This window comes from Falco cherrug, chromosome 4 (genome assembly GCF_023634085.1).
Source record: "Falco cherrug isolate bFalChe1 chromosome 4, bFalChe1.pri, whole genome shotgun sequence".
Lineage (NCBI taxonomy): Eukaryota > Metazoa > Chordata > Aves > Falconiformes > Falconidae > Falco > Falco cherrug.
In genome coordinates, this window is record NC_073700.1 from 51330870 (window position 1) to 51352018 (window position 21149).

The 21149-nt window shown below is 42.7% G+C and overlaps 1 protein-coding gene across 17 annotated transcripts in view; it reads left to right on the forward strand.

Moving 5' to 3' along the window:
- The window catches only part of MAP4 (microtubule associated protein 4), a 139970-nt gene that overhangs the window by 77903 nt on the left and 40918 nt on the right, over window positions 1-21149 (forward strand). For 9 of the 17 annotated variants that reach the window (XM_055706804.1, XM_055706799.1, XM_055706806.1 and 6 more), the window contains 5 exons: window positions 969-1109; window positions 2889-3950; window positions 5050-5193; window positions 6011-6181; window positions 7325-11683. In XM_055706804.1, coding sequence (XP_055562779.1) covers window positions 969-1109; window positions 2889-3950; window positions 5050-5193; window positions 6011-6181; window positions 7325-11683 — 5877 coding nt within the window. The remainder of the gene's footprint in view (window positions 1-968; window positions 1110-2888; window positions 3951-5049; window positions 5194-6010; window positions 6182-7324; window positions 11684-21149) is intronic. The other 8 variants (XM_055706814.1, XM_055706813.1, XM_055706810.1 and 5 more) reach the window with 3 other exon arrangements.

Here is a 21149-nt window from a genome sequence, read left to right on the forward strand (position 1 = left end):
CGTGTAGCAAGGCTTTAATTGACTGAAAGCATGCCCTTTTCATGGGTTTTGGGGATTGAATTAAGTTAGCAGATGTAGATGTGTGAAAAAAAATAAATAAAGTAAGTTCAGCAGCAAGCTGTGTGGATTCCAGACTGTGTCTCCATTCTGTGCATCTCCGTTATAGTGAAGATACCTTCATTTCCAGTTGGGATGTGTGTTCAAGTATTACTTGACACTAAAATAATAAATAGGATGAATAAAATTTACTCTTGAAAAGAAGCTTTGAAACTTTACTGCTGTCAAGGATTCTAATTTTTGTACACATCCAAAGTCAAATTTGTCGACTTGAGTGACAAGTCAGAGCACTCGAGTTCACTGCTTTTAAGGGTCAGTGCAGCTGAGGGCACCAACAAACATAATTTTGGCTCATGTGTAATGAACAGAATTGTAAACTAAATTCTAATTGCAAACCTGTGTATTTCTGTCCAATTACCTTTAGATTCTGGTTACAGTTAAATCTTTGAAGCTCCATTGGAACATGATTCCGTGGTGGCTGCATGTATATTACTATATTTGATCCTTAATGGGATCTTCATTGTTGATTTTGGTGAACAAGCTAAGAAGAGAGCAGTTTAACATTGCTTCTGGGTAGAAAGTGGTTCTGGAGCTGGTGGCCCTGCTGGGGCTCAGGGTAGAGCTGGAGTGCTTTGTAACTGAATGTTCCTCAGCTTCTCTCAAGACACAAGTGTTTTCCTAGGTACTGCGCGAATTAATTTTCTGAAAAGTGGTGATAAAAACTGATTCTGTTTTTGTCCGACCCAACTGGGATGCTGAAGTGGGGGAGCTTACTCATCAAGGCTGCTGCTGCACAGAGCACAGACCAGGCAGTGCCTTGAGAGGGTGATTCACATCCTGGCAGCTCCAGAAGAGAAGGCTGTTTGCTAAGATCTTTGAGTACTAAATGAAACTTAATTTTGTATGCCCAGTGTCCTCCACCATGACAGAAGCAATAAAGGTGAATTTGCCGGAAAGCCCCATGGCAGCGGCTCCTGGTTTCGTTCCTACTGCAGTAGCAGCACCCTCAGGAGAGGCTGATGCTGCTGGTGGACCAAAAGGTGTGGCATCAGGTAAAGTTGCTCCAGTCTAAAGACTGGTGCTGGGTTCAAGCCCCTCATGAGCCACCATATAATGGTGGAAAGACATGGGATTGCCTCTTCTGAAGGAAGCACAGCAAGGTGTTAACAAATCCCGTTGTGGCTAAAGGCTTACGATACCTGAATTGTGTTGGTGAAAAATAGCAAGTCTGTGTGACTTTTCAGCTCTTGTCACAGCCTAGTAACTGATTTAATGATTCTTTAATTTCTCAAAATTTTAGCTCCAGAAAATTAAGGTGTGTCAAGAACATGGTTGTACCGTGAGTCTGATACTGTATATAAATACCTTAAAAACTCTGTTTTAAAGAATCTTTAAAACAGACAGTTTTTAAGATGTTTATGGATACCATCAGACTCTTTGTACATTTTTGTACCAGTCTTTTATCCGGTTTCTTTGTGTTAATTCCAGTACATGCCATGATTCACCAGGGAGCATCCATACCACTTATAATATATATCTATTTACTGTCTTACTTTTCTGTAAAATCACAATCTTTAAATTGTGTTTTGGAGACGATCATGATAATTACTTTTAAAAAAAAAGGCAAAACCAAATGAGGGGTAGTGCATAATGGATCTTTTTGGTTTGGTTCACTGGAATATTGGTTTTATCTAAATGGATCCTGAAGTGCTCTTTTAGAAGGGAATTTTCCCATTTTTCTGATTTCTTTCCTTTTTCAGTTTAGGTATCTAATTTAAGATTTAATATATTTTCCATTGTTTGGGGAGGATATTTTTAGATGTAACTCAAACAATCAGTGGACATTTTTGGTTTTTTTAGCATCTACTCAGCAACATGTCTGAGATGTTCAGGTCACTGTGCTGCATTACACAGAGCATGGGTAGTGCTTGGGGCTCTTGAAATTAATAGCTGCAGAAGAGAATTCTAGTGCTTCCAGCTTTTGATAATTTGTAAAAAATTGCCTCTAGACAGCTGAAATATTAAACTAAAACTGACTGAAAAAACTCCTTTAAGGGCATTTTATGAAAACGCTAACAAATGCAGTGGTTTGATTGTACTGTGAGCTAACAAATGTTATTTTAAAACCACAGTTCAGTGTTTAGTAGATATGTAAAAAATGAACGAGGCCAACTTGGGCACGAAAGAATAAAGGGCAGCTGGTGATTCACTGGATGGCAGTCTTTTGTGTCAAGAGTGCCGGTGCTCCTGCTCTGGTTGCACCATCATACCACCCATGAACAGCATAAACAGTATTTAAAATGAAGTATGTATGGCTCTGGAATGTTTCAGGAATGTTTCACGTGCTGTTGGAAAACACAGCTGGGCTTACAAAGGTGACACCAAAAGTCTTTGTGTCCTGCTATATAGGAAAACCCCCTTCTTATGATTCCTATATAGATTCTGTTGGACTGCGTTGCTCCTCACAGTGGATCCAGCAGCTCTGGTCTCTTGCCAGCTGTGTAGCATCACGTAGTTTTTAAAGCAAAACAATGCATCTTTTGGCTGATGTGTGTTAGGAGCAGGCAGATGTCTGACACTGTAGTCAAAGATACAAAACAAGGCACGCAAAGCTGTAGTAGGAAAAGCACTTGGGTGCTTGAGGAGTGTTATAAAGACTAGTTAGTACAACTTGAGTGCACTGGCATAAGGTGGGGAATAGGTGATGCTGAAAGACAAGAAGATAAGACAGGGAGTGAAAGCCCCATTTTATCTAGCCGTAAAACTGCACTGTTGGGTGTTTACATTCTGTATTTTTTCGTTGATTCCTGTGATCTGTGTTTCTGTAACAGATTCAGCGTGTGTTCCTGCCTCGGATGTCATGTCTGTTTCTGCAGAAAAAGCTGGGTCCATCCTTGCAGAAGACACCAAGCCGCCTGGAGCTCTGGATGCTGGATTTGCACCTCCAGCCGAAGCCAGCCCTCTTCTGGATGTTGCGTTTGCTTCTGCACCAGAAGCCAAACCTCCTAATGCTGTCAATGATGCATCCGTCCCAGCGGCAGATACTGGCTTCACCCCAGCAGCAGGTGCCATGTCCCATTATACTATGGATTTGGAGTTTGCCCCAGCAGAAGATGCAGGGTTTGCCCCAGCAGCAGATGTGGAATCTCACCATGCGATGGATTTCTCATTTGCCCCAGCAGCAGATACTGAATCTCCTCATGCTATGGATTCTGAGTTTGCCCCAGCAGCAGATACTAAATCTCCTCATGCTATGGATTCTGAGTTTGCCCCAGCAGCAGATACTAAATCTCCTCATGCTATGGATTCTGAGTTTGCCCCAGCAGCAGATACTAAATCTCCTCATGCTATGGATTCTGAGTTTGCCCCAGCAACAGATACTAAATCTCCTCATGCTATGGATTCTGAGTTTGCCCCAGCAACAGATACTAAATCTCCTCATGCTATGGATTCTGAGTTTGCCCCAGCAACAGATACTAAATCTCCTCATGCTATGGATTCTGAGTTTGCCCCAGCAACAGATACTAAATCTCCTCATGCTATGGATTCTGAGTTTGCCCCAGCAACAGATACTAAATCTCCTCATGCTATGGATTCTGAGTTTGCCCCAGCAACAGATACTAAATCTCCTCATGCTATGGATTCTGAGTTTGCCCCAGCAACAGATGCAGAGTTTGCCCCAGCAGCAGAAGTCAACCACCATCATGCTATGGATTCTGGGTTTGCTGCTGTAGCAGAAGCCAAGCCTCCTTCCACCATAGATTCCAGGTTTGCCTCTGCAGAAGCTAAGTCTGTCCCTGCAGCTGACACCAAGAGTGTTGCATCTGAAGAGCTGATGACGTCTAAGTCTTCTCTTGAGCAAGACAAGTCACCCTTCGACAAGCCTCTTGCAGGTGAGTATGTATGCCTGAAAGCTTTGTTCGGGCTTGAAGTAGGAAGGCAAGTGGTGGGAGAAGGCCACTGTAAGTTGGCGTAGCGCTAGCAGCAACACTGCCAGTAGCGCGTAGTGATGGCTACACAGATGCACAATTGTTGTAAGACTGTCAACTAAAAAGCATATTTTTTAGTAGTTAAGATTATGATATGCCTTGCACAAAACATCTTAAGTAGAGCTCAGTTCTGCTGTCAAGATACAGAGGAATTGCTTCATGAGGATTTTTCACTTGTAAAACATAAAACTAGAATATCTTAATGATGATTTTTTTTACTTGACATTCTTAGCAGTGATTATGTTTTTACAACAGCTATAGAGACATTTTAGTTCATCCTATTAGTACTTATTTTTGTACTGCTATCATCCTCTGTATGTGTTCAGTTTATACTGAAATCTCCAACAGATCCTGTAGAACAGTGTTTTCAAACAAAGTTTCTTATCTTGAAAATGGTTTCTGAATAGACTGATAGGCTTTGTTGATAATTTTGTGACATTTCCTTGGAACGACTACAGGTGTTGAAGTGGTGAGGTGGGCGATTTCATTTTTCCATGTGGTGGACAGAAGATTTGCTGTGCTGTGTAGATTTCTCAAAGGACACTCTCCTTTCAAAGAGAAAATTGCTGTCAAATTATAGCAAATAGTTCTGGGCAGAGGCGGTATGTGTGGATTGATTGCAGGAAGAGTTGGAGCGAGATATTTTCTTTCTTACCTTCTAAAACTCTTTAGTTTAATGATAAGAGTAAATTTCAGAAGTGAGAAGTTTTAACAAAAACCCCCTCTATTAGAATGTAGTAACTGAGAGGCACAGGTGGATGAACGAAAGAGTGAACGCCAGGCAATAGAGGAAAGATGTGCTTTAGCAGAATACTTAGGCTTTCAGGAGGGGAAAGCTGGTAGAAAGTGATCTGAAAAACAGATTACCACTGTTTTGAAAGTGAGGAAAACTTTTAGTTTCTTGTGGAAGATAATAATTAGGTGAGGAATTGGTTTTTACCTTGATTAATGTAAACTAAGTTAAAAACAATACGCATTTTTATTCTTTACCTTCCATTTGCAGAAGCAACTGCAAATGTAGAACAAGAATCAAAAGTCCCAGAAGCTTGCGTTGGTCTTCTAGAAAAAGCTGAAGACAGCAGACCACCTCCCAGCCACCATGAAGAGCATCTTCCAGAACAGACAAACCATATTTCAGAGCCTGCAGGTGAGGAATGCCAACCACAATACAAAACTGGAGCCAGCACTTTGCTATCAGCTAATTCTCCCCCACCACCTAAGTTCTTTCTCACTGCCACTGTTCTCCAGTCCTTAGCAATGAAAAAGCAACAAAGGTTTAATTTCAAGAAGGTTATTAGTGCATGCTAACATGGGCACTGTTATAAATAGATGTAAATAGATATAAATAGATAACATTTGAAATTGCTATTCTTTAACTTGTCTTTTTCTTCCTCATTGTACCAATGTCTGTCATAATTTTTATTCCTATTTAAAATTGAAATAACATTAATTACATGTAGGACTGTTCTTTAACATAATTATGTCTTACAAATTAAAACTTACAGAATTATGTGTAGGATTTTTGTAGTATCTGCTTGAATGTATTCAAAGGTATATATGAATACTAGATGATTAGCATTAGACAGGGACTCCAGACTGATAATGGAGTATATTCTGGATTTGTATTCCAAGGGGAAGCTAGTATAGTCTGAATTTGGTTAATTACAAAGATGAAGATAAAAAAAACCCAAACCAAACCCCAAACCTTCATCCTGTGCTTAAGCCCCAGGAAAGTCTTTGCTTCATGTTCTACCTCCACCTTGGCATGTCTGCCAAAATATAAAATTGCTGCTTAAAATGGGATTGTGAGGAGATAACACGTAGTAGACTGCCATATCTTATAGACTTCATTCCTATTAAAAATAAAATAAGACCTATACCCTTTCCAGTGGCTTGCTTTTAAACTGCAGGTTGCTTGCATTCGTAAGAACTGAAGCATTCTGTTCGTCTTTTTCGTATTTCAGTTCCAGTAGAAGCAAAAGAAGCTGTTTCACTAGAAAATAAAGACCTCCTTCCGGAAAAATCTGTTACTGCTGTGGATGTGACCGTTACAGAGAAACAAAAGGAGGCGGCTGAACACAACCATGTCCAACATGCAGAACCTCAGCAAGAAAAAGCCCTGCAGGAGCCCACAGGTAGAATATAAATAATAATTCAGTTTTAGAATGGAAATATCCTTTGTGAACTATTCACCTTTTCCTACTGACTGCATTGCCACTTGAGCAAGCAGAAATCTTTTTTGCACTAAGCAGCTGTGTGGTTCTTTGCATTCATTGGTGATTCTGTTTGCACTTTGCCTCTTATCTCTGCCCTCTTAAATACTCTTTTCCCCTCACCAAACTAAGAGCCTAAATATGTGTGCTACTAGTACTTTATCACTGGGACTAGCTTATTTCTTTTCTGCTGTAGGTTTTGAAAGCTCACCATCTTTTTGCTGTTACTGCTAGCTTTTTATTTTGGGTTTAAAAAGGACCATTAATTCTTATTACAATACTCCTAGTGAAGACCTCCTTCTAAATTGAGTTTTGTAATTACCAAAGGAAAACGTAATTTTTTTCCTGCTCCACTAACACAGCCTCTCTGATGAGCTGTGATTGCTTACACTTGTGACTGGAGGCTGATTTGTGGGCCAGGGCTAACTGACAAATGACTGATGCTCTCTCTGAAATCAGTGGCTTGTAGCTAAGGAAACCTAGCACTGCTGATAACCGAGTACAGCAACTGACTTTGGTACAGAGGTTCTGCCTTCCACTGCTTCACCGTGGGTGCTGTGGGAAACTTGGCTCTTTTGCTCCCTCTTCCCCATTATGCCCCTTTTCTCTTCCCCGGTCTCATCTTTCCGCTAAACTTCTATTTTCACATTTTGGAAGGATGCCAGCTAGAGATATAAAAAGCCTGTCTGTTATCTTGTCTTGCTAAGACAAAATGGATCCTTAATGCATTTTTAAAAAGCTATAGCATGTCCTTACAAGAACTGTTGGTTTTTTGGTGGGGTAGGAGCATGTATCAGGAATTACTATATTTTTAAATAGCATTGACCTATTTATCAGTAGTAGTTGAAATAGGTGGTGCGGATAAATGTCTATCCCAGCCTTACCGAGGTGGTTTTAGAATTAGTGTGGTATCAGTGCTGGGAAATTCTGTCTATATGAATGTATGGAATGTTTTAGATGTCTAAAATCACATATATATAGTGTGTGTATATAGATATACTTTTTTTTTTTTTTGTATGAAGCAAATAGTTGCTTTGATGTTTGAGCAGGCTTCCTGTATTCCAGGTCTACCTACTGCACAAATAAGGCAAGCTAACAAATCAAGTGAACGCAGGTTTGGCAGAGCAAAACCTGCACCAGTGCCCATTACAGATGTACCAGAGGAACGTCTAATAGGTATCCCACAACAGAAGAGTACTGACCCAAAAGTAGACCCCTGTTCTGTAGTGGAACTCAGATGTGTTGCTGGAACATCCCCTCGCAGTAGGTTTTCACATAAGAAGGCGACTGAGCAGCCATCTGGTGTGCTGTCGGAGTCTGTGGAGAGCTGCGGAGATCTGCCAAGGGAGAGCTGGGATTTGGAAGGTTCTCTGGCCATTGTGAAGAAAAAGAAAAAGAAACCAAAACAAAAGAGAAACCAGCTGCCAAGAACAATGGAGTTCTGGGATGAAAATGTAACAGTCTCAAAAGCTCCTAGAAACTCTCCGTTTGCTGCTGAATTGCGAAAACCAGATGCGTGTCCTGTAATGCCTGCTGAAACTCACAGAGAGCAGTCAGTTGCCTCAGGAAGCAGAGCTTCAGGTATGCCAAAGGACGCTAAAATAACAACTGGAAGTCCTATCCTGGGTGAACAAAATGCCTTCTCAGTGCCAGCACCAGGACAGCAGGCCCCAAAGCCCAGTGCACCGTTAGAATCTGTGTTGGATGCAAAAAATGGGGTTGTCATGAAAACAGAAGAAACGAGAGATGGTAGTTTGATGCTGCAATCTAAAGGCAAAAGAAAAGAAGTTCCCGTGGAGCAGGTAGGCAAGACTAAGGTGGGGGAATCTGTTACAGCAAAGGGGCCAATCAAGCCTATGGAGAAAGATTTTCTTGATAAAAATGAGAAGAGGGAGTATAAGGAGTCAAAAAGTGCTGACCTGATGGCACCTCTTTCAGAAGCGATCCATCTAAGCAAAGTGGAAGCTGCTTTACAGACCAAACCTTCAGAATTGCTCCTTTCTGATAAAGATAATGAGGCTAAATGCATATCTCCCAGGCGTGAGGCATTCAGTGACACTGTCCATCCTGAGCTTCAGACTTCCAGTGGATCACTGGAAGCAGCAGCAAAGGAAGGAGGTAGTTGTGAAAAAAGCAAAGGGGATGAAAATGAAGCCTGCAAACAGCCTGCTGTTCTAGAGGCTGCAGCGCGGTTGGACAAGCTTCCTAACGAGCCAGAGGCAGCCGATGAAGCTAAAACCATGTCCTTGGATAAGTGCATGGCCATTGACTTTAGTACTTCAGGGGGGGTATTGAAGACCCCAACAGATACTACTAAAACGCCTGTTACACCATTAGTTGTACCAAAACCCAAGGAAGTTACTGCTTTGCAAAACAGAAAGGCTGATGGTTTTTCAGAGCAGCCATTTCTTCTGTCGGATAAATCTGATGCAACCAAACTTCCCACCTCCGCTGAAGCAGTGGGCAGAATGACGGTAGCAGATTCCCCTGATAAAAACAAAGGGAAAGGATTTATTGCGTTAGAGCAGCAGACTGGAAAAGATCCCAATATTGCATATGGGATGGACAGACCTAAAAAAAAGCGTGGTGAAGGGAAAGTAAAAAAAATAAAAAGCTTCTCAGAGCAGATTATGTTTTCGGAGGATCTAAGCGAACCTACTGGTGGAGTGAGGACAGATGAGGTGATAAAAGAAATAGCTTACCCGGATAAAGGCAGAGGTTTTGCTTCTAGAGGACATCCATCAGTAAGCATTACACATGCATATCCTGCAGACGAGCCAAAAAAGAGAAGTAGTGATGGAAGAAGTAAAAAAGGTGACAAAAGTTTTTTCCAGCAGCCTTTTCTTGACAATAAGATGGATCCAAGTAGTTTTCCTGAAATAATTGATAAAACTAAGGAAGTCAGTGATAAAGGCAGAGAGAGGGGCTGTATTACTGCTGAGTGTTTTAGGGAGAATACACCAGATATAACTAAAACACAAAGGCCAATTGAACTGGTAACAGAGGAGCCTAAAGAAAATACTGGGGAAAAGGAAATAGCTGATTTGGGTGCTTTAGACCAACCATTCCTGCAGGAGAGTAGGAGAGAGGCAGCAAAACATCTTGCTATGGCTGGCCCACTCAGCCAAACAAAAGAGGTTGATTTGGTTAATAAAGGCAGAGAGGCTGGAATTATCTCTGCAGGTGAATCAGTTGTGGTAAATTCTGATGCAACACTGGTGGCAGACAAACCTAGGAAGAGGTGTAGTGATGGGAAACAAAAAAGTCCTTTGGGGCCGGCAGCTGTCTTGGATGCTGAGGTGGAAACAAGCAATCTTCCGAGCAAAGATAAGGTGGCTGGAAGCACAAAAGACAGGACCTTTGGTAAAGATCCCGTGTCTGGTTTTGAAAAAGAGCTTTTGCTGGAGAATCAGGCAGGTATAACCAAAAAGGTGCTGGAAAAGCCTGAAATACAGTGTGGCAATAGAAGTTTCTCTAATCAGCCAATTCTTCCAGGTCGTGAGACAGTAGAGCCAGAAATAGTCAACACTAAAGAAACTTGGCCCAAGAGTAAAGGTAGGGAGCTAGGTACACCCGAGCCTCTCCCAGAGCACAGGAGAGACGCAGCCGTAGCACATAGCCCAACCAAGGAACCGGTGATGGAGAAGCCCAAGAAAAAAAGCAGAGATGTGAAAGGCAAAAAGGCTGAAAATAGTCTTGAGCATCCTGCTGCACTGGGTCCAGGTAACGCCCCTGCAGTAGGTGAACAGGTGGGAAATATTAATCAAATTCAGCCTTTTGATAAAGGCAAAGAGACTAGTTCCGGTACTTTAGCAAGTCTGCTAGATGACTTAACTGATACTACTAAAGTGCAAGCTCCTGCTAGTCCTCCAGAGCCAGAAAAATCACACGCAAGTAGTAAAGACAAATGCAAAAAGACGGAGGCTAACTTACAGCAGCCATTTCTTCTGGAGCATAAAGCAGGTGCGGAACTGTTTCCTCCTTGTAACGTGGAGGTAACTGACAAACCTGAGGCAGAAGCTCCTGCTCCGTGCAGGGAGGTGGGTAGACTCGCTATCCTAGAGCGTCCAGCAGCGGCAGCTCACGCTCAGGCTGCAGTAACTGATAGATCTAAAAAGAGGGGTTATGATGGAAGCAGTAAAAAGGCTAAAAATGCCCCTGAACAGCCTGTTTTTCCAGAGACAAAACCAAAGAGGACTGAAGTGCAGCCTCCCAGGGGATCTGAGATGGCATATGGAATGGAAGACATGGATTTTGTTGATGAAAACAGAAATATTAAAAACTTTCCTACTGGCCCTCAAATGCTTTGGAATAATAAAGGAAGCCACTTTGAACCCTTTGCTCAGACTGCAGTAACTGGCCCCAGTAACACCGGTGATGTTTCTCCTGGCTTCCCAAAGCAGGCAGATGAGGCTGCAAGAAGTGAGGGGCTTCCTCCTTCTGAAGCAGTAGCAGAGAAAAGCAGCAAAGAGCCCGGAGCTGGTGCTAAGAAGGAAATACAGACGCAGAAATCTTGTGAGCAACCGATCAATCTGGGGCACAAAGAGCCTGGAAAAGAGATTTCAAAGAAAGATGGTAAAACCAAAGGGACTGGTTCCCAGGATAGCAGTGAGGCAGGGAAACCACTTTCTTTGGATCATTCAGTTAAATGGGACATTAAATCAAAGAAGGACGAAGTTCACCTTTCTCCTGGGGCAAAGGTGGGTGATAAAGAAGTAAGAACCACTGATAAAAAGCACAACACTGACAACACTTCCTCAGACCTTCCTCAGAAGGTGGCAGATTCAAAAAACAGACCAGCTCCTGTAGATGCCAAAGGGACAGAGAAACCAGAAGCAACCATCTCTTTTGGAGAGAAGGCCACTGGGTGCATTTCCCCAGAACTTGCAGTGACACCAGAGAGCAACGCAGAAGCAACTGTGCCGCGGGCTGTGGCAGAAGCGTCGATGGAGAATAAAGCTGAAGGAGCTGAGCTGGATGGAGGCAAGAAGAATGAGCAGAGCTCGCTGAAGTGCTTGGGCAGTTTGGACAATAAAGCGACTGAAGCAGAGGCTGCAGGTTTAAACCTGACAGCTGCCCAGACAACCAAAATTGGTCCTGAAGGTGACCATAAAGGTCATCCTCAGCCTGCAGAAGAGGATGCTGCTTCCGCTGGGGAAGCTCACCTGAAGGATGCTGCGGCGTTGAAGACTGAAGTAGATAAACCTCAAGATGCAACTAAAGAAAAAGAAGAAGAATGTGAACAAAAAGCCGTGAAGGAGGCAAAGAAAGAGAGAGTTAAAGCAGCAGAACAGATAAAAGGCTACATGAGACCCACAAAGGCAAGAGGGGTGCCGACTCTGCCAGCCAGGTCTGCTGCTCCAGACACAGAGAAACAAAGGCAGCTGAAACCCACTGGTATGAGCCGGCAGAGGCAAGAAAAAGGTGTGTGTTTGCGGTTTGAGCTCGCAGCAGTAATCCAGACAGCTTGTGTGCAGGACCTTGCTGTTTGTCAGTGCATTGGCATGAATACATAATTGTTAATCCTATGTGGCACAAGCGAGTGTGGCATGACTGGTTTTTTGGCTGATCTTAAAAGGCTGCTAGTTCTGCTTGCCTGTCTCACAGTGCTAATTCCCAGAGTTTGAAGGATTGACAGCTTGGTCTAAGTTCCAGGTCCCTTGATTTTTTTCAATTATTATTTTTTAAGATTTAATTTGACATATACATCATAGAATATTTAAGTAAACTTGCACTTCTTGGTGTTCAGTTATATTAGCTTCTTGTCATCTGGGACTGAAAGTGACCTTCATCTGCAGTGCCACGGTGAATCATCGGGATCACTGAATAGCACTGCATGCCACTGGCGGGCAGGGAGCGGAGTGTTCCTGTGGTAGGAAATGTTCTGGATCGCTGTCGCGTTGCAGGGTTTGGTTTTAATCCTACCTCAGGCTAACTACAACCACCTACTTTTCCTCCTGCAGTTGGTTAATGACTGTACTTTAAGCTACCTTGAACTGCTAAGTCTACAGAATGTGCTTCCTTCTAGAATAATCACCTTTACTAAAGCAGAGTTGTAACAAAACAATAACGGGACTGACTCTGATTCTAAGATTCTCTCTGTAGTGAGGCAATGGATGGACTGGTAAGCGTTTTGGACTGTTTACCCTAGCTGTTGTCTGGGGAACAAGATCACTGTGCTCATAGGAAATGAGATGGATTAATGTAATAGAATTTAATGATGTTCATAGGAATTGTGAAATGGGGAATGTAGTATGGATAGAAATGAAACAAAAAAATATTCTTGTACTTCTGCTTGTTCTAAACCTTCCTCAGAAAGAACTGGCATCACCGCTGTGAATTCCAGTCTGCTGAGACGGGCTGAGGTAGTTTATCCCTGCCCTTAGGCGCTCTTAGTTTCTTGCCTTGTCATCAGGCATGAAACTTTGTTCCTGTTTCTGTGGAGTTCCTTGCTGCCAGTTTGCATGATGCAGCCACTAACTTAACAAACATAGAGCTCAAGTGCGCCTTAACATGCTGGTCAGGTTTTTGAGAGGTTTTGTAATTTTAATGAGTGTTGCATAACCTGAAGTAGTTCTATTTTAGTGAAAGCAGTGTTCTCTGCATGAACTTGTGCCTGCAGAAGTAATGTTCTTTGGTGCATGATGCTACAAAATAAAGGAAAAGCTAAAGGCAGCATCTTTTTAAAAAAAACATTTCTTTAAAGCTTTTCCATTGTCTACTAGAAGTCTATATTTTCCTTTGCTAACTGCTGTATTCAAGGGAGCGGAATTTTAGTAGCAAGAAAGAAAAGCTGCTCCAGAATGTTTTGCACAGGTAATGTGGGTACGGAGTTGAAGGATTCCTGGTTCAAGTAGCACTTCAGCCTGTGAGTAAGTTGGTACATACTTTGGCTCTGTAAGTTTGCGCAGGACTTTGATAATACTCGGTTGCTTTTCATCCTTCAGCACTTCATAGACTCAACAGTTTGGCTTTTTTAAGAGAAGCTCTGAATGACTGAGCTTGTTTTGGAAATGTCGGTTGACAGGTTCCTACGGCAGTTTAAATCCGAATGCTGTCGGGTGCAGGGTGCTGAGGCTGGCAGCAGCCCCAGCCCCTGGCATGGCTCTGGGCAGTCTCATGGTGACCGTGCAACAGCTGGGCTGAGTGACAAAGCATAAGTTGAAGTTGAGCTCTTAGCAGTGGAGGAGCAGATTTGCTTTGCCATCCAGAGACGTTACTGAGGTTGTCTCTCCTTCCATCCACCGCCCGGCTCATAGCAAAGCAGCTGTTCAGTGAGTTGTGAAACAACAGCAAAAGCCCGGGCTGAATCCCTGAGTTGGCCCAACTGGTGTGGAAGTGCCTTAGGCTGAATCTGAGGGTGAAAGAGTGAATTCATGCATCAGCTGAACACAAGTTAAAACCATAATCAATGAAGGGAAAGGTGTTGAGATTCAGGACCGTGAACATGAGTGTGCTTGTTTACTGGACGGAGAAGGAGCTACGGGGATCCAGGAGATCACTGTTATAGTCCAGTTTTTCACTAAGCTGTTGAGGCCATGGACTGTACGTACCCTTTACGTGCCTGTTCATCCTGCTGTTAAGATAACAATTGAAAATATAAAGGTTTTTTATTTTCACTGGTCCCCAAAATGTGGCCAGCGCTTCATCTGTATTTGTCAGGTGGCACTGGGAAGCTCATACTTTGCAACACCTAGCATCCGCCCATATAAGCTATTTTTCATTCACCTGGTGAGCAGTCAGGTCTACTATCAGAATAATGCATGTAGGTATTTTGGAGGATTGTCTGCTGAAGTTTGGTAACTAAAATCTCTTTAGCCAGGTTCCCATGTCATCTTACGCTATGCATTCTAGAGCAACAGGACGGCTTTCCTAAATGCATCAGCTCCTGTATGTACTACTAAAATAGGTATGAGCTTTGTGATACAGCTCCCTTGGGAGTCATGGCAACTGTGATGCTGCAGATTTCTCACACAGACAGTAGTTGTATGTATCTTTCATAAATTAGGCCTGCAAACTTCTGTAATTTTTTTTTTCTAATTTTGACTTTGCAGCTTAAAGTTAAGAAATGGTGGATGTAAGGTTGTTCATGCAATTTGAATTTAATCCCTTATCTATCTTTTGGATTTATTTCAGCTTCTCGGGTTTTGTTGTTGCCATTGTAAGAACTGCCCTAGATTCTTCTGGAAAATTATTTTACACCTTTTAATGTCAGGAGGCAGCTGAGATGATAACCAAAACATGTCAGACCAGCCTTTAAAATGTGACTGAGCCTTTATGCTACCTCTTGTGTGGAATTAAAACTAAAATTGGGAGTTATGTATAAACCCCAGGGTCCTAAAGTCTGTACTTCCAAGCAGGTGCCCTGGCTGATGCAGGGGATCTGATGTTGAGGAGTGGTTAACGGAGGAAAAAACGGAAGGTTTTCATTCATCCAATGCTGAGCGTTTTGGTTCAGATTTACTGCTAGCATCCCTCTTCCCTTTGGTCCTCAAGCTGTATTTCAACACTGAGCCTTTCAAAAGATTCTTTTTTCCTCCAATCTATCCTTAAAGAATAGTCTATTTGAAAAAAAGAAATTGATTTGTTTCAGTGTTTTGGATTTTGTATCTTCTTATGGTTTTTGATTTGCATAAGCTGTTCAGGAAAGGGCCATTTTCGTGTGCATCTGTTACAGCGATGCTCCAGTACTTAATGCTGTGGGCTTTGGTGCTGGCAGGGGAAAGAGCTTATTGCATAACCCCATTGTGTTCTAGACAGTTATGCTTCGGAATTATTCTCCCAACCATGGAGAGGCCTGTGGAAGTGGTCATCTGATGCTTTAGTTACCCCCTTTCCTCAAAAGCTTCCATCACAGCCTCTGTCGCTGCCTTCTGCGGGCACCCTTCCAGCGCCAGACCTTTCAGCTGAGCTGATGACAAGCTGTCTTTGCAGCCCATTGGCACAATCACCGCGTGTAATACAGTACATATTTCTCAATATGACAGCTCTAAATCCCTTGTGTGTAAATAAGATACGTTCACAAGGAAGAAATGCCATCCCTGCTTAATGACAGTATTTGCTTTTCTTTTACAGCCACAATGAAGCCCTTTCTCTAAATATTTTCTTTTCCTGACTGGTTCCCATTATGTTGGTGTCATTATAATGTTAAGTCGGTTTAGCATTTCCACAGTAACCTTTCATTCATATAATGGCTGTAATTCTCCTCTGGGACCCCAAACTGTAATTGGGTTTGTCTAATCTGAGCTAATCAGCTATGTGAGCACGGTGGGGCAGTGTGCTGTGTGGGTGTGCATCCACCTCACCTGAAGTCACCGTCACAGATGCAGTTGTGGACAAGCACCTCATAACAGCAGTGGTGCTTTAATAATGCTTTTGAAGTGCTCAGAATTCCATCACATTGCAGCCTCTTCAGTAATTAAGACCTGCCTGCTTAGGTGTATGAGAGAAGTGAAAACCAATGTCACCAGCCAATTCTCATGCCGGTATTAAAAGTATTTATGAAACAGCAAGAGAACTTCACTATTAAATGCTTCCCCCCTACATTTTTGCACGCGTGTGTTTGATTCTCCTAATTGTAATTAAAAGACGAGCTGAGCTTGGAGGACATTTTTGCAGATCTGTAGCTTGCAGATAGTGGGAGCCGAGAGGCCTGTTTGCCTTCTGTAGAACCAGTGCTGGGCTCGGAATGTGCCGTTTATAAGGCTTGCTCAGAACAGTTGTAACTGTTGCCCGTCTTTTTTGTCTTCCTTTTTTTTTTTTTCCTGGTTGGTTTTGTACTGCATGTTACATTAACACTGGTGGTTTCTTTAGCTGGAAGGTCTCACGCAGCAACTCTCATTTTAAGCTGGCACCCTATACTCTTTGGCTAGGACTTCCTAAGCTTTGTTTTCTTTCTTTATTTTCTGTTCCTGCTCATCCTTGACACTCTGACCTTCAAGAAAAGCTGGGAGCAAAACAAATGCACTTCTGTTTGTAAATTCTGCCAGGTTAAGAATGTTGAACACATTTCCTTAGGGATGTTGTTTAACTTTCAGGGGATATCTGAGTTTCAAGCATTATCTTTCCTTGCTGGTTCATTGCTTGTGTATCATTCAGGTGATTTTGCTTTGCTTCTTTTCAGTTTCTACTTTCAAATACTCCTACAATAGCCAAATACTGATAAGAGTTTGAGTAGGAAACGCTCTGGAGTGTTTTAATTTTGGTTTTGGCTGATCACTAGGATTTTTAATGTATTATATGTAAATTCTAAAGTAAGCAGGGTTTGATGTGTGATTATCCTGTCCTATAGAGCATGAGGCTTTGTTTAAGTATCATATGGCTCCACACCTGTGAAATGTTAAGTTTGTACCACAAAGTTATGATGGCCAGAACACTAAATATTCTGGTTCACCTTTTTATCCTTTAGCCTGGCTCCTTCCAGCCTGCGAGATGAAATGAAGCGTGCGAGTTCAGCGGGTAGTGTCAGACTTCAGGCTTCATGTGTTGATGCTTGTTTCACACACAGTGAGTTTTGGGCTGAGCACACAATGTGTGTGTGTGTGAGCTTACAGATGAGCAAGTGTGTAAATTGCAGTTTTAAGGCCTTGGCTTATATAGACAGAGTGTGTCCATGATGGTTCTGATCAGTCTGATCACTGACTGTTATTGGTAATAACACTTAATTAGAGATCACATTAGTTGGCAATGCTGGCAAGGAGTAGCTCATCATCCTGGAAAGTGATGTTGCCTTAGAAACCAGTGCAAAGGACTGCACAGAAACGATTGTGTTAGATTGGGGAGGGGGGGGAAGCAGAGGCATTAGAAGGGATAAGTAATAGCTTTGGGAGTGAAGCAAAAATAGAAACACTAGGCTGATTCATCTGCTGAGGCTGGAAGCTTGCAGATTGGGTATTAAGTCGTGACGTGTTGATGTAGTGATTTTAGCCTGCTCTGGTTATTGGCACTGCCTCAGCCTGGGCAGCCACATTTTACCTGGTAAAGCCCGGTGAAGTGGATAGGGATTCTTTGCAGCTTCTTCAGCACTTCCTTTGGGTATGCCTGCCTTTGTAAAATGCTCCTGTTCATAGATACCATATAAGCATTGAAATACATCTACGCAGCTCAGATAAAAAGACTACAGATGTATTTAATGTTGGTACTGAAATTTGTGCTGTATGTGCTCAGCTTCCCCGACAGGCTTATTTGTGTCAACTGTACTTGTAAGAAAACACAGGATTTAATGATGATAAGAGGATGGGAACAGGCAAAATATAACCTTCCTCCTTGTGAAACAGGCTGCTGTCTTGCCACTGGAAGGTTGCAAGAAGCTCCAGGCAGTGGGTGAGACTCTACGTCCAGAAGCTGGACCAGGGTCTGACTTGCAAGAGCTTTTAACAATTTCCCTGCCATTATCGGACACATTCTGGAATATGGTGGAGAGCGAAAAGGATTGTGAAACCCCAGATCTGGTATTTGAAGAGTATGAAATCTTCCTCAAAGTTGAGCTAAGGGTAAAAGCAGTGGTTGTGCTTCCTTCCAGGGAGTCTGACTGGCCCTTCAAAACCAACTCCTCTTTAGCATGGGCCTTTCCTCATTTGAGTGGTTTTTCAAAATCTGTCCAGCTCTTGTTTTCTGAACATCCTCCCACCCTTTTCTGCTTATCTTCATTGACTAGCTTCTCTTACAATTCTTTAGAAAATTTAAAGTTTGTAAGAATCTAAAGGAACAGCTGGGACGAAAGCTCCGGTGTGAGGACTGCCGGTCATGTCTTGTGAGTGGCGATTCCTGGTCTTGCTGAAAGCTTAGCACAACAACCGTGGCATAGCTTCAGGAGCAGACTATTAATAAATTTAAAGAGAAAAATGCATTTGTTAGAAGGTAGAGGTTAGGGCACGGGAACTGAGAATGAGAATTGGAAACAACATGCTATGGGCAGGATGAAGCTGTTGAGAAGCTGTGTATGAACTCTACATTACCTCCATTAATATCCTGAGAGATTAAATATTAGATGACTTTAGAGATTTTTTCATAGCTTCTCCTGCTTCTGAGTATCCCAGGTGTTGAATATGGTTCACTTCCTACATTTTAAAATTATTAAATAAAGTAGCAGTGTTGGTTGTTACTGGCTGTATATTGACATTATGAGTCAGGCTTTTCTTTCCAGGGATGCAAATTTCTTCTGTGATACTGGGCTCTGAGGTACCAGTCCCTAAGTCAATGAGGATTTTCTCCTCTGTCTATTACAAATGGTAGCTGTTTGGGTTGTTTTTAGGAAAAAAGAATCAAATAAAAACCTACTAGGTGGCTTCAGGTAGCTTTACAACTTTACAAACTTGCCCTTGCTCTTTTTGAAGTGTATTAGGTGATCTCTAATGGACTGAGGTTTGCTGCAAAAATCTTGGTTTGGAATTGACTGAGCGGCAGAGGAGTAACTGTAATTACATGGGATGAGATGACTTCAAGGTCTGCCAGTTTGGGGGTCAAGCTAAATACTTTTAGCATGAGCAAGCACTTGCAAACAGTCCTACATCAGTTTAGGAGAGAGCATGCAAGCCTTGAGCTAAGGTCCCATTTTCCACTAGCAAGACACCTATGAATATTTTAAAGTAGAGAAAAAATTGTTGAGGCCTTTTGAGAAGTGAAGCCTGTGGGTGGAACTATTCTGGTTAATTAGAGGGTGTCATGAAAGATTCATATAACTTTACAGTTCCTTAGTCATTGTTTTTAAATATAGCAGTGTCTGAAATCCAAAGCTTAAATACAAGTGGATAAATGTGTGGATTGTAGCATTTGTCAGCAGCAGGTTAAATTCAGGGGGCGTAGTGTAGCTTCCAGTTTCTGAGTGTAAAAATACATTCATGCTCGGTTAAGCTATAGCGGGGAGTCCTTTTACTGCATCAGCTATAAGGACAAAATTTTCTCCCAGACTGGAGTCTATTGATGTCCGTAATGGCCAGTGTCTGTAAAGTATTGTAACCCTGGTTCAAAGAAGAAAATTTGCTTTAGTCAAGGATTAATCTGTACCAGGCACTTAAGAAAAAAGACGACTCTGCAGTTTGGGGCTAATGCAATCGTAGCAACCCAGCTACTGGCGGCTGACTGGCTAGAAGCAACCTCAGCCCTCTTGGGTAGGCTCCCAGTTTAAGCAGGGAAGCAGTGTCCAAGTCAAGAATCACAGTTAGAAAAGCCTGGTGGAGGATGCTGGGTGTAGAGGCTTCGCAGGATGGCTGAGTAGTGCACTTAGTATGTGTTGAGGCTGGTTTTGACCAGGTGAACACAGAGTATGAAATGCTAGGTGTAAATCAAGTGCAGTAGAAAAAAAAATCAGCTCAAAAATATTATCAGATATGTTCACAGTTGAACAAAAATATTTTAAAATCATGTTTACAGTATTTAAGACTGCAAAACCTCTCCCACCCTGTCCTATTTAATCCTTTTGGGCATTGTCCACTTGCTTGTGTGAGCGATACGGTTTGTGAATTGTGAAATCCTCATTACAGCAATGCTCGTGATTGCTGTTGTGACTCCAAAAGAATATATTGAAATTCACTGAAAACAAAGCCCTTATGCTGAAAGAGATCATTCTGCGCTGCGATGTTTGGAGCTGGGCTTGTTTTGGGGGTTTGTGTTTTGTTTTTCTTTAAGGGGAGGAAAACTGCTGACCTGAGTTCCTGAGTATCCTTAAGAGTGGTTCTTCAGCAGGAATTAATACTTCTAAACACATTGATTGTAATAGAGTTTGACAGAGAAAAAGGAGATGGCAACGTTTCCCAAAACGTGTAACAACCCAAGAAACACTGCTCACAGAAAAATCATTTTGCTGAGACGATTAAACCCCACTGGTGTCCAGCCAGAGATGGATATTTCTGTTGCAGAAGTGTATTTCTCTTGATTTATTGGTGTGGGTTTTTGCAAAAGAACAAAACCTGCCGTTTTCGTTCGAACTAGTGGCTGAATCCAGTAAATGAGGCGTGCGGCAGGCAGGGGGTGGGGAGGGCGTTCTGTCATGAATGCAGGGGGCTTGGTGTGTCGTCACCGGCACCAGCAGCGCGCTCAGCTCGCTCAGCGCTGCTGTACAGCCACGGGAGGAGGCAAAGCGATCGGAGATGTCTCTCTCGAACAAGCAGCCCGCATCGCTCTCTGAATACAGCCAGCTGTGCAAAAGCAAGAACACGGAGAGCTTCTCGGAAGCCTTCCACTGCATGGAGTCCCCGAAAGACTTCGGCAAAACTGAATTCGAATGGCAGAGGACTGAGGGGAAGCTTAATGAGATTGGCTTGAATGTAAACTCAGGGGGACCGATTAAGGATGGGCTCGTTAAGACTGCTGGCTTCACGGATGAGGACAAGCTCTGCTTCTTTGAAGGAAAACTAGACAAAGAGCTAAAAATAGCTCAGAAAGACAAAAGAGAAATTGAGGTGCAAGGCAAAAAATACCAGGCAGCTGCAGGTCACCTTGAGAGCTGGTCTTTGATTTCCGAAACGTTCCCTCCTGCAGAAGGGAACTTTGCAAACCCTAAAACTACAGATTTTCATGTGGGACAGGCAGGACCTGAAAAACCTAGTCCAGGGCTGGGTAAAAATGAAGCCATCACCGATCAGGAGAAAGCAGCCGGGAAGGCTGGAATGGAGACCAAATGCCAGCCAGCCCCGAACCTGCCCAATCTGTCTGTGTCGGAGAGTGCTCCCAGCAAATCCGTGAAGGAACAGGAAATCAGTGTCTGGAATCCAAATTTCCACCCTATCCTGCCCAATGATTCGGGGTCTAAAGAAGCAACCGTGAAAAAAGATGGAGCCCCCAGCTATTGTGTAATTGGGGTCGTTAATGACAACTATGTGCAGAGTAGCTTTTCTTCCTCCTCAACAGCACCTAAGCCAGAACCTCCAACTACCACCGTAGAGCTTGCACA